This window comes from Heliangelus exortis, chromosome 13 (genome assembly GCF_036169615.1).
Source record: "Heliangelus exortis chromosome 13, bHelExo1.hap1, whole genome shotgun sequence".
Lineage (NCBI taxonomy): Eukaryota > Metazoa > Chordata > Aves > Apodiformes > Trochilidae > Heliangelus > Heliangelus exortis.
Window position 1 is genome coordinate 13,964,925 of NC_092434.1, and position 13,523 is coordinate 13,978,447.

The window sequence follows — 13,523 nt, forward strand, 5'->3', positions numbered from 1 at the left end:
TGCAATATATATAACAAACCCAGTCTGCTTTGCACTAATGTACAGGCCTAAATAAAACTTAATGTTATTACTTAATTTTAGTATTTTATCTATTCAGTGCTACCTGTTGACTTTCACTGAGCTCATCTTCTTCCTGAAACATCTGATCTTGTACATACAATACATCCATATAGAATTCTAAAACTTAAAATTAAAATATGTTAAGAAACAGTAGGCAAATTTATCTCAAATACTGTAAATTATTATTCTTTATGCAAATGTCCCATCAGACAGTAGGGGGCAACTTTCACTCACAAGTCATAATTTATGCATTCTGATATAAAATACAACGACATGGATACTTTCAGTACTTACCTAAGTTTATTGTGTGGTTTATATTCATTTTGTAATTTGGAAGGTTTTCATTTTTAAACTCCCATTTTGTCCTCCAGGCAGTGTGCTGAGGAAATACCTGGTTTATGAAATCTAATGTGCAAAAATCTGTACTTTGTTTTTTAAATTATCAGATGGCTGGAAGTACAGACATGTGTAGCACTGGAAGTATTTTCACACCAGACCTAGTCAAGTAGGACAATAAATCCACAAAACTAGGCCCAGTCTTGCTACAGGGTTCATAGAACAAAGTGGTTAGGTCTAAGGTGATTTTCTGGCAAATTTGGGCAGAACCATTATTTCAAGTGAAGTATGTCCAATAATGGGAACCATATAATACAAAATGTCATGCTTTATTATAACACACTGCACGTCAGACTGCAAGGAGAGACTGACTCAAGACCTTGCTTCTTATATGTCCTGAGATGCTCCAGTAATTCAGATAGGTAACTAAATGCAACAGCCTTTGTTAAGGGGTCAGAATAAGTTATTATCAATGTCACATCTGACTCTAATCCCTAGGAAGATGCACTATGTATTTGTTTTTCCCAGTGATGTGCTCAAGAATTATTTCTCTAACCACCACCTTAGAATATAAAACTCCTATTTCAGTTCACACACTTACACTGTGTTTTACTTAATAGACAGAGCATAACAAACAAGGATTACAAGATGTGAAAAACATCCACTTTCCAGCAGCCCCTGAAATGAGTTTGCTTTCTCATGTTAATGCTCAAAGAGCACATGTGTAACTGGTATCGACAGTACTATTTCCCATACAAAACTAATCCTAAAATGCATAGTAAAAAAAGCAGAGCAGACATTTTACCACAAGAGATTATTTGGGATTACCTCATGATCCCATAATTTGGGATGCTTTACAAATTACTGAGTGGGGTATTTTTGTTGGGGTTTTTTTGGTACTTGAACCTATAGCTGAGAAGCATCTTGCTGTTCTCTTACTGTGTTTTGATAGGGCTGAACTCCAAGCAGAACCAAACAATTTCTACTCACTTTTTCTCCCCCTCATTTTCTCTCTGAGTGCCCTCTCGTGAGCTGATGTGCCAGGACTGAACTTGCAGCTCATTTACCTTGTCTCTTGTATCATGTTCTGATTTCCAATTGACAACCTTTCTGTGAGCCTTGCTACAAAGAAGACATCTGAAGTCCACTGAGACTACAACAGGAAAGAAGGTCTGACACACAATATCCAGTTACAATATGGAAATAAGTAAATCTCTTTACCTCTAGCTTTAAACTAATTCTCTAGTCCAAGAGATTAATCTCTTTGCTCTACATCTTACATTTTAAAAGATGCACAGGGAATTAAAATTTGTCAGCAATACCAAAAGAGAAGTAAAAAACCCCCACAGAGTAGTGCACCTGTAGCATGCTCTACCAAAAGCAAATTTTTATCACATGCAGGTAAAGGTATCAACTTGACCTCAACACTCCCCAAATTAATTTAATCCAGGCTACATAATGCATTCAATTCAGTATTAGTTGCATGACTGGGATCTAGTCCAATTACTTAGACCTCTCTCATAAACAGTAAAGTTAATTAAGCCTTGCAAAAATATTTATGCTTTTGGGGAATATCTGGAAAAACTGGTGGATAAATCATTATAATCACTTGCAAAAAGACTGCCTAAATGTAACAAAATATTTCTCTGGCTCTTAAAGATGCTATTAATTGTGTTGCACAATTTCAAGTCTGTATTTGGATATCTCTCATTTCTAATACAAAGTAAGAAAATTAAATTTAACACCTAATATTTAGTGTCAATGTACTTGGAAACTACTTGGGTTATAATGCCTTACTATAATGTGAAATAATAAAAACCTATATTACTATTAACCTAAATACTAATCTTCAGTTGCAGAAGTTCTGTGAAGCAAGTTATTGTAATTTTTGTCATGGGGTATCTACTCTTATAAGCATATAATGAGGTAAGCTGTGACTTACTGTCCAGTAAAACTGAGTTCACACAGGTGTTACTTTGGTTCAAGATGTATTTGGTCATATAACTTCCACTCCTAGGTAAAGGTTATAACATGTTAAAAGCAGCATTAAGAAAAAAAATACATCTTTTGAGCAAAACTTCAGTTTCCATGTTGATAAACATACCTGTGACACCTGGAGAAAAGCAGCAACCTTATCACATAAGAAGGTACCACAGCAAAGCTATCACGTTAATGGGAGAAGACACAAAAGAAAAAAACTGATCATTTAACCCAAAAGCAAAGGCTAGATGTAAGTTTTCTTCAATCTATTCATAGCTAAAATCTTAACAAAGTACTAGATTACATTTTCCACTTTCCCTGCACGATGTGATGTTTAGATTTAAGAGTATGTTGGAAATACAGAGTACTTAATGCAAGAACAAAACTCTCTAGTCTGTTTCGATGTTTATGTTGCAAAACATAACACAATCCATCTGTTGGAAAAATCCTCACTGAATATTATATCTTAGTCATAAACATGAATAGAAGTTTTTAAATAAAAACCTGAGTAATAAGGAGCCTTAAAAATAAATATGTTTAGGAACCTGAGGCAAATTACACATGTTAATGTTGGAGTCACTGAGAACAGTTAACACAATGTAACCAAATGTCAACTGGAATATTCTGCAGTAATTTACTGAAGGTCTGTGTTTAATGAATATATGAATGCTTGGTTTCTAAGTCTTCAACTTGAGATGATGAGGATTAACTGCTAAGGGTGTTACTGTAAATGTTTAAGTGAGATGAACATCACTGATTTTCTAATTTCACCACATGGTTTATTTCAGAAGAAAACAAGCACCAGCTACATCCTTCTCCTGCAAGTCAGTAAACAGTCACACACAAAAAACTCAGCACAATTTGCTTCTTTGTTTAGGTGCAGGCTATTTGGTTTGGTTTCCAAAGAATTAGAAGAATAATAAGAACCTCCTGACAGAATACCACAACTGAATTTCCAAAAAGCCACTCAGTTAATCTCTGTGTTGAATCTAGCTGTTTCAAATTATTGTAATGTATAATAACAGTCTTATTGACAATATAGATGCCCAGAGCCAAAAAAAGCTAGAAATGGTGGCCAAAATGATGAACTGAGTGCCAGCCCAAATGACAACAAACATATGGCCATTAACTGGAGAATGGCAGGGTTTAGGAATGCAGCTGTCTGTGGTCTCCTAAAAGTACCAGAGGAATGAAATGCTGCGAGGATTGGCCAAAGTCTGGATGAGAAGTACCACTGATAATGGGAGGCCCTAAAATTGAGTCAACCATCAGTTCATGCTGGAATTCAAAAATTTCTGAGGTCAAAAAATATTCATTCCATTGGCCTCATAATGTACATCAACAAATTAATATTGTATGGATGTCATTTCAAAGCCTACTGAAGAGGATGAGCCATTATTGAAGCCATTAGAGCACAGATGGTTCAAACTATATGCAGATATTCATACTTGCATTTCTGCATTATAGTTGTGGGTTTTTTTTCTGTTCAACTGTAATGAATTGTCTCATAATCTATTCCATCTTCTTGCCATTAGCAGGCTTTGAATGTTCACAAATAGGAGCAAAGAACTCATTTTCCAGAGCTTTAATCACACAAAGAGGGAATGCCTAATTCTCTAAATGAAATGGTCTGTGATCACTGAAGCAGAGATTTAATATATCACGGCAAATTAGGTAGATTTTAATAAATTACTTATCTCTCTGAATACTTTACATATGCTTATGAAGAAACATAGCCTGTTTGCAAACAGAGGAAATCCACAGCCTATAAAATCCTTTGAAGAAAATGACAAATAAAAAAGTAAATTAAAAAATGAAACGTATTATATCTTTGTTCTCAAGAGACAATCCTTCTGCAGCATTGATTCACAGCTCCATTAAAAATATCAATTAAATCCTTCACTGAGATTGGTTAAAAGCTGGAAAATTAACTTTCCAAGCTAGACACTGGTTATTCAGATACAACAATTGCTTGTATATGTTTGATCTAAGTTCTAAAAGTGACAAAAAACAAATGAAAACACAGTTGCCTTCCCCTAGAGCTCAAACTAGATGAAGAAAAATCTGATACTTTATGGCTTTTGTGCTTTGTCAGATGTTGGCTGAAAGCAAATCTTTTACTGTAAAGAAATATGATTGTGCCTGCCCTCCCCCTACTTTAAATCATGATAATCATAAACAGCTGATTATAATGTTAGCAGAAGGGTAAAAGTTATTTAAAAAAAGGTTGCAGTAATTTAATAAGTCCTGCAACTAGCCTCATTTTTTATATTTAATTGATAGGAACTGCATGCATCAAAGAAAACACATACTGAGATTTAATGTGCATAAAATGGATATTAGCATTTTAAAGAGGCAGATTAACACATTAATCCAAGTAATTTTCATATATTGCTTTTAATAAAATCTTCACAGTATAAAATTCTTAATGAGGCTAATCACAGGCATTCCATTTAGTGGGGTGATTAGGGATAACATAAAAGTATTTTTAATCAGTTTTCTAAGGCTTATGGTTTTTTTATTAAAAATTAAAAATTTGACTTGCATTTTTATTACTGTTTTATGTAGGAAAAAATCTTGAAAATGCAAATAAAGCACATCATTCAATCATGTAGGTATTAATTATTTACAAGATGTTGTCCATTGTGGAGAGATTCTTAGCCTTAGGGGGGAAATATAAAAACAAACAGACTGAAAAGTATACAAAACTTTACAACTACAAATCAAGCGTCCTTTTCATATAAATTATACATTAAATATACTGTAAGAATTACAGAGATCTCATCTTTGAAGCACTATCAAGCCTGTATTTACACTGGGAGAAGGAACTTCTGTAGGCAAACTTCCCTTTCATGCCTCGTAGTCATCTGTGCATTCCTCATAGACTGAACGCAGTGCATGGAGGGCTTCCACTGTTACTTTGAGCTTTCCAATTACTGCACTATCATCTTCTGAATCAAAAACTATAAAGGAAACATCAGAAAACAGCTTTAGCAATTTCATTTCAGGTTTGGTGCTGAAAAGTTTCCTTAGCATTTGGACACGTTGAAAGGGCGCCTACCATATGCCTAAAAAAGCAAATATATAAACAAATAAATCCATGATCTTCAATTTTAGGCACTCAGCTTACTGAAAACACAGCATTCTAACATTTAGAATGTACATCAATAAAAGCATTAGTGTTGGAATTAAAGAAAAATATCTTTATGACAATTGCCTATATATAAATTCATCACTTTTCACGATACCTAAGGATGTTCCAAACTCCATTAAGACCCATATGCATACTGATAAATATTTTTAGATAAAGAAATACAGTGATTGATTCACTTCCTACACTATGTATGACCAGTCAAAATCAGCTGAGACAGTATTTAGATAATAAATTGCTTTTTCCAGTCTGTGCTCTCCATAAAATAGTGAACTGCGAACTCACTAGACTAAACTAACATTATATTTGTGTATGTGGTTTTAAAAGCAGTATTTAAGATTTCTGGAAAACAGAAATCAGATATGATTTAAAATTCCACTCTTTTACAATATCTAAGTAAGCCCAGAGGGCCACAATCTCTGCTGCTGTGATTTGCTAACAGTAAAAAATTATGCTCTTTCTGAATCCCACATAAAAAACAATGAGGCTGCCTAAAAATTATTCCAGAACGAATTTGAATAAACCCCATTTTACAGCTCATCTTAGCAAAGCACATTATAAAGCAAACAAATAGCAAAGTTATGTATTTACTTATGTAAATTAGGAAAAGGACTCTTGGATATGCAACGATACTGCATGCTACAACTTCTAAACTGCTGGGACAGCTCAGGAGAGGTTTGGAGAAGAAGAAACATGGGATAAACTTTCCATCACTTACTTTTTTAATAGAACTATTATACAAGAGACAGGATGCTATTCTTAGAGATCCAAACCATTTTGCATACCCTTGGACTCAGAAAAACATCAACTTAAAGAGCAGACTTCTGGGGACATTGTTCTTTTTACTTAGAAGAACAGTAGGATAACTGTAATTTATGGTACCAGAATATAACACTAATTCTATTTTCTCAGTTTTAATATTGTTGCATTATCTCTGAGACAGATTGTTATATGTCTTGTCTACACTCTTTCATCCATCCTCTTGCTTAGCCATTCACTTAATTGCTGCAAATTTCATGTAGGCCACTTACACACCATCAGCTATGCAAGAAACAAGATATGAAAAAGAGGCTTGCAGTCCACAAAAAGAATTGTAAGAATTTTTAAAGTTTTGTGAAAGGTGTCTTTAAAGGATAGGGAATGATAGTTGTATCACTAATCAACCTTTTCAAATTGGAATTGTGACAAAATGGGGCACATTGCCATAAAACCAAAAGCAAGCTCCCAGTGGGAAGCTATGAACCATCTCTTTGGAAGTGATGTGTTTTTGTGCAACTACTTGGAGAAAAAATAATGGTAGAAAAAAAGATGAGGTGGCTCAACCACAGTAAGAACTGCATAAAATCTTTGTTATTTTTCCAAAGTATGGAAATTTGATTGTTCTTAGAATTTTCCTTATCATGTTCCTAAAACTTTGATGCACAATTTGACAAGTTTAGCTACAGCATGGTTTCAAATCATGCATGATAATGGAAATGGATGAGAAAGCTTTCCCTCCCTAGTCAGTTCCCCATCATTCTAATGGTAATGAGACACAACAGTAGAAGCAGCAAAGTCGCATTGGCTTGGGGTCACATTCCTAGGGTTAACCAGAGTCTCCCTATTGAAATGAGAACCTTGGGAACACGGGTATGCTGTGCCCAGTTGGTTCACTTACCTTTACAGGAGAGTGGGGAAAGAGGACAGAGAGGAAAAGTTAAGGGGAAAAACACAGCATGGATAACCACGTCCCTGCTACTGTGGGGAACAGTCAAGTCTAAGCAAGGGGAAAATTTTCCTTCACTGTGGAAGGACCAGGTAGCCCCCGTTAGTCCTACCAGCATTATAAAAATACTGTTGTAAGACCTGGGAAATGGAAGATTCCAAACCTTCTACTCAACTCACCTTTCTTCATGGAGTCACAGTGAAAATTTTCTCAGTCTTTTACAGAAGGATGCTTGCTCTAAACTGATACCTAAGTAAAGCCACCAGTATTTCCTGTTGTCTCAAATACAGGTTTCATATAGAGGACACAAGCCTGAGTTGCTAACTCTGGGGTTTTAACATCACTTCAAATAAGATATAGACATTAGCACTACAGAATTACTGACAAATTTTAAGAAGAAGAAAATATTTATAGCCTTACTAATATGAAGTATGTTGCATAAAAAACGTTAATGTCTTTAAAGTTCTCAGGATTTAGAAATTAATTACTATGACCTGAGAATGCTGTTTGATTGGTTTTGGTTTTTCTAAACAGATACTAAGGAATAACAATAGTACACAGCTGTTGCAGACTTCTGCAAACACATGTAGAAGGCATTAATTAATATTAAAATTAGTTAATATTTCTTATGGAAACAATGTAAAAAAAAATCAGTTGCACAGTAAAGCTTGCAGGGAAGAATAGAAATTCAACAAATATTTTTTAGGTTACAAAAGGCAACAACAAAGTAATTTCCAAATTTACCATCAATATCTTGCTCAATGATATCTCTCTGCTTCTGGAATATCTCTCTCAAACTGACATAAGCAAAACCAATATCTTCACATTCAAGGTCCTGTTCATCTTCAGGGGGATCAGTGACCACTGTAAATCGTAGGCTAAGAAGGCAAAAAAGACAAATACATTTTACCTTCAAAAAGGGATGAAAATCAACTCCAAAATCAGACGAAAGGCAAAAACACACATTTTGTTTAGTTAAGCATAAACTAGAACTCTTTATCAACTTCGTTAAACATTTTACATTACAACAACAGCCCGAGACCCTTTCACAGCTTTCCACCTTCTTCAACATTATTTAGCAGCATCAGAATGACAGAGAGGTCAAAACAAAGATCTGCAAGGCTTGCAGAATTTTTTTATTTTTCTCCCACTACTTTGCTACTCTGTTGCACAATTCTCGTTCATATGACAATGACAGGCAGAATAGTCTAAGGATGAGATACTTTTTCACATTTGAAATGTGCATCTTTAGCTCAGCAGAAGAAATTTTGACACCCTAGTAAAAGCACTGTGTGGGAAGATACTTGCTAGCCACTGCAAGAAAGCCTAGAGAACTACATGAAACTTGCCTGCTAATCAAGGGCTAAAAGAAAAGTAAAAAATAACAATGGCCTTAAGCTTAAAATGTGCTTTACAACAAAGCAGAAAAACCTGGAACAAATATCTATTGTTGTTGCCATGATGAGACTTGGACGTGTCATGACCAGCAGGGAATTTTGAGTGCCTGGACAAAGCTGTGATGTAGTTAAATTTGATTTTAATTCTTTGTTCCAGAGATAAGTAAATTTCAATAAATAAGAACACCTTGTATATTAATACAGTATGTTAATGTGAAGCTAGCACAGCACACATGCTCTATACTCCTACAACACAGATGTGTAGATGTTTCGTTTTTTGTTGTTTTTTTTTTTTACTTTGGAGAACAATTACTTCACATAGTGTGGTTTTTGGAGTAACAACCATCTCCTACCAAGAAATGATGCACCTGTCAGGATCAGCCTGGAAACCTCTTGCATAAAGCTGTTCACTCTTGTTATCACAGCAGGGTGACTGTTAGAATGGATTCCCATTCTTCACTTATGTCTTGACACTTGTCAGAAGAGCATATACTCTATTGCCAGGTCTGTAAGCACTCTAACTACAGTCTGGCATGAGGAATTTCTACACTCTTAAAATGCCTGAAAGGCAACAGTGAAATACAAAGAGGATGATGAATAAAAGGTAACTATGAAACAGTTAATGTAAGTTAAATGGACTGCCAGTAATGCCTCCTTTTATTGACTGATTTTAAGACTTGAACATTTAAGTAAATACCTACTGGGTTTTGTATCATTTTCCCCCCAAGTTTTACAGATATTAGTAAGCATAACTTCCTAACATAAATAAGGAATGCAATTTGAATCCCTGTTATGTAGGAAAAGAAACAAACCAAAAAGGCTACCCCTGTTACAAAGTATAGCTATGAGAAAAAGCAAGTGTTCTGGCAAAATTTCCATATTAAGGATGGAAATACTGTCTGCCTGCAAATGTAGTTGAAGACAAAGGTGCTAGTCAAAAAAGAAGTATCTTCAAGATAGGCAATAATCTCTAATCTAAATGGGATTTCAAAGTCTTCCTAGTCTCCTTCTATCTCATGTTCATACATTTCAGATTTTGTTTCATTCTATTTAGCAGCATATTTTCTTGCTTTTCTTGAATAGTGAATATTCTTGTACCTTCTGCCCCTAAATCCACATAATTCAAATGTGGAACCAAAATCAGCATTTCTAATAAATGCTTACAATGATTCCATATAAAGAGATGAAATTGAAATAAAGAAAAATCTGCTTTCTTTTGACATCGTATTTTTAAATGAAAGTAAACCCCACACCTAAAAAATAGACTTTCCCATATAACCACCATATCAAGCTACATTTATTTATTTTTAAAGTATAAGCTACAAGTGTACAAAACTCTGCATATCATAATTTTCAGGGCCAAGTAGGCTTCTGTTTCCATTATAGGATTAGGCTAGGTTTAGGATTTTTAATGCATTATATGATTATCTCTATTAATATTTGAGAATATTTATCTTTTTCAAGAGACATTTATTAAAGCAACTCTCCTTTTGGAAGCTGAAAGGAGCACGTGGCATACCTATTTGTGTTCCAAGAGGGAACCAATGATTATGAATATCATTTCAATACCATTTATTGTGACAGGGAGAAAGTTACTTGAAAACACAGCACCTAATATACATAATACACTACCTATGCTCCTATAATCCAGTGTAGCACAAACACCAATAAAGTGTCAGGCTAAACCATATGCAGGCAATTTACAATGATATTTATATCCTTGATAATTTGGTTTCCTGAGCTTTCAAACCATTATTTTAATTCAGTTCTTATTTCAACTGAAAAAGATTTGATATTAGTTCGTAAGGATTGTGATAGAAAACATGTGTTGAAGATACAGCTTCGATGGGTTTAAAATGCATGGAGTTGAAAGCATTTGGTGTGTAGGCAGAATCTTTCCATAAATTTTGTTTCTTGGTGGTCCTCTTGCTAGGCTAAAGTGAGCAATTTGACTGCTGATGAGCCTTCTGCCTTGCTGTTTAGCAAACACAGAAGTCAAATTTCAATACAGACCAAACTAAACACACTGATAAATCCAGAAAAGAACCTACCTTGTAACACAGAGGACAGTGGCAGGTTCTGAAGATCAATGGTTCTTTTATGGGAAAAAGCTCACTGCTGTTACTTTACCTTAGGTTTGTTAAATACTTACTATAGACTTCTAAGTATTTACAGGTGAAAGTGCAGCCTACAAGACTGGCTACTTTCCTTTGCTGATTTTCCTTTCTGAATTTACTTTCCTTTGCTTCAGGAAAAAGAATAGTTTGTCCTCAGTATTGTAAAGTCTTAGTTGAAGATGTTTTCTGGCCAAGGTGTGAAACTCAGCTTTAGAGAGGAAATGGAATGAAGAGAGATGACTCTCTCTTTCTTGTTGCAGAATGGATCTGTGATTTGTGAATACATATTTAAAAGATTTACAAGTAATTGCTACATTTCAGCTACAATCAGTGCATACTCCACTCTTCTGCAAATTCAGTCCTGCACCTTTATATTACTAATTTTACTATTTTAATGAAGATTGACCTTCAAGAGGAAACAGAATCAAGGTATGACATTCATTCTCTCAAAGTATTTTCTATGCTATCTCAATCAAAACATAAGAACAGATTTATTATTATAAGCTTGAATAAAACTAATTTATAGTTTCTCATAGATACATATATATATATATATAAAACAGCTGACAGCTGCTTCAGTAGGTAGGTAGGCAGGTAGGTGGGTAGGTTGGGTTTGAGAATGTTAGGGCCAAGGAACATTTTCTGAAGCTCTTTTGCTCCCATTTTTAGTCCTTAGAATTCAGAAAGCAACAGGTGTATTACTCTGCAACCAGGTAGATATGGGCTTTTCAAATTACTTCTTCTCAGACTGCTAATGATAAAATCTTTTTTGAAAAACAAGGTTCTTTAAAACAAAGAACAAACCCAAACCCATAGCATGAAAAAAACCATAAAGAGATGTTGCAATATTCCATGCCATGCAAACCTGGTCAGGGAAAAAATACAGATCAGCTGCCACATCAGAATGTGGGCATCATTCCTAGCTGAAATTTTCTCTAGTTATGTCTGTACTTCTGAGTGACAAGTCCTCAAAAAACTCCAACAACAAGGCAAACCATAAGCATTATTTACAAAGGTTTTTTGTAAAGTTTTTCAGCACTAAAAGGTACCTGTCAGTATGTAGATCTGGCTTGAGAAGCATAGACTTGAGATACTCTCTTCTTGCACGATTATTTGCCTTATCCACGTGTATCACTGCAAAGCAAATCACAATCGATATAATTAGCTAGCAGTTGATTTTAATCTTTCAGAAGACAGAACATGAAGAACAATGAAAAAAACCCAAACATTGCTTTCCCTTGTCTTTGCTAAGGAAAAGCAACAATGTTTGAATCAAATTTGAAAGGTCATGTGATCTAATGGTGTGTCACTGGCAGGTTTATGTGCACGCTGTCAAAAAAGATACAAGCAGCATCTAAGCATGGTACAGAGCTGTCACTTTCTGTTAATGGCAATAGCAGTCATGATTTTAAAAGCCAGTGGTCTTTATTGCTTTGTATTGGAAGTGATTTACTGCATTTTCTTCCACTGAGGAAGCCAGTGATAATGATAATGTATGGCAGGGTGCTTGTCCTTTTTGACAGCCTCAGTAATTTAATCCTTATTTCCTGCCACAATATTTTAATAGGAGAAGCATCTCTAGACCGATGGACTGAAGAAAATCCACAGCCTGGGGAGTGTGTGTAAGGGTCTGAAAGCCTTTTATTGTTTTAACTTAAAATGCAACAGGAGGAGCAGCTTTTAATTTTTGTACCATTAATACGATCTACAGTGAAAAATAGCCTTGGTTTGGTAAAATAATAAAAAGAAGGAGAAAAATGGATTTAGGAAATGGTTCAAGAAGTTTTTTGACCAGTTATATTAACAAAGTAGCTTCTTTCTTACAAACAGTGTCAGTCAGCAAGGGATCAGTAAAATACTGTGAAAGCAGTTTTCAGGATGCAAGAACTGAAAAACAGTGTTAAAGGATGTACTTTTTTTTCTTTAAGGAAGAAATTCAGCTGTAAAAATTTCACCAACAGGATTAATATAACCTTCTGAAAAACAAACCTAGTTCTTACCATCATAGTTCAAATAATGTTCCAGGAACATTTTTCATTTGTTTTTGAGGGCAGGAGGAGGAGCTAGAAATTTGTCTGTCTTTAGATTCCAAAAATGTACTCAAAAAATGCTTTTTCAGTCTCTCACATTAAGATTTCCTTCTCCTATGTGGTGACAGAAATCCTTAATGTATTTCATACTCCCAACTACTATCCAAAATAAACTCATTTTTATAAACAGAAATTACCAATTCTACAAACTAGAGTCTAATGGAATACAAGAGTACAAAAGAGGTAAGATGGCTAAAATTAATCCCTTGCAGAGGAATGTACTGAGGGACATATCATTACATCCTTGCAGAACTCCTGGTTCTCCAGTTTCCTCCAAAGCTGTTCCTCAGCTCTTACCTGGCCAGCAGAATCACTATTAGAAATTGCTTACTCCCAGTAACACTCCAATTGGTATCTGAATAATTCAGCCAAAGGAATGTGCAATTTAACACCTTTTCCTCTACTAACAGAAAGCAAAGCATTAGTGTTCTATCTTGGAATCCTCTGTTTCCACCTACAATAAACTTATTTTCTTAACTCAAGTTAAAAGAAGCTGCTACTGCCATCTGCTATTCTTTTGGGCATGTGGATGACTTTCCACATGTGCTGCTCTCATGGCCAAGTATTCCTGGGGCCACCACAGGAAGTGATGGGGAGGCAGCAGGGAGACAGATGGACAGCCAAAGAACTTCAAAGAAGCTGCCACATCAACAGATTCTTCCCTTTCCCATAAGCATCCCAAATGGA

At 35.0% G+C, this 13,523-nt stretch overlaps 1 protein-coding gene across 6 annotated transcripts in view; it reads right to left on the bottom strand.

The window, feature by feature from the left end:
• Positions 1-3,133: 3,133 nt before the first annotated feature.
• RPGRIP1L (RPGRIP1 like) overlaps positions 3,134-13,523 on the bottom strand; it is a 58,058-nt gene continuing 47,668 nt past the window's right edge. For all 6 annotated transcript variants that reach the window (XM_071756926.1, XM_071756925.1, XM_071756928.1 and 3 more), the window contains 3 exons: positions 11,796-11,880; positions 7,977-8,110; positions 3,134-5,339 (listed from right to left, as the gene is read on the bottom strand). In XM_071756926.1, the coding sequence (XP_071613027.1) occupies positions 5,227-5,339; positions 7,977-8,110; positions 11,796-11,880 (332 nt within the window). In that variant the 3' untranslated portion in view covers positions 3,134-5,226. The remainder of the gene's footprint in view (positions 5,340-7,976; positions 8,111-11,795; positions 11,881-13,523) is intronic.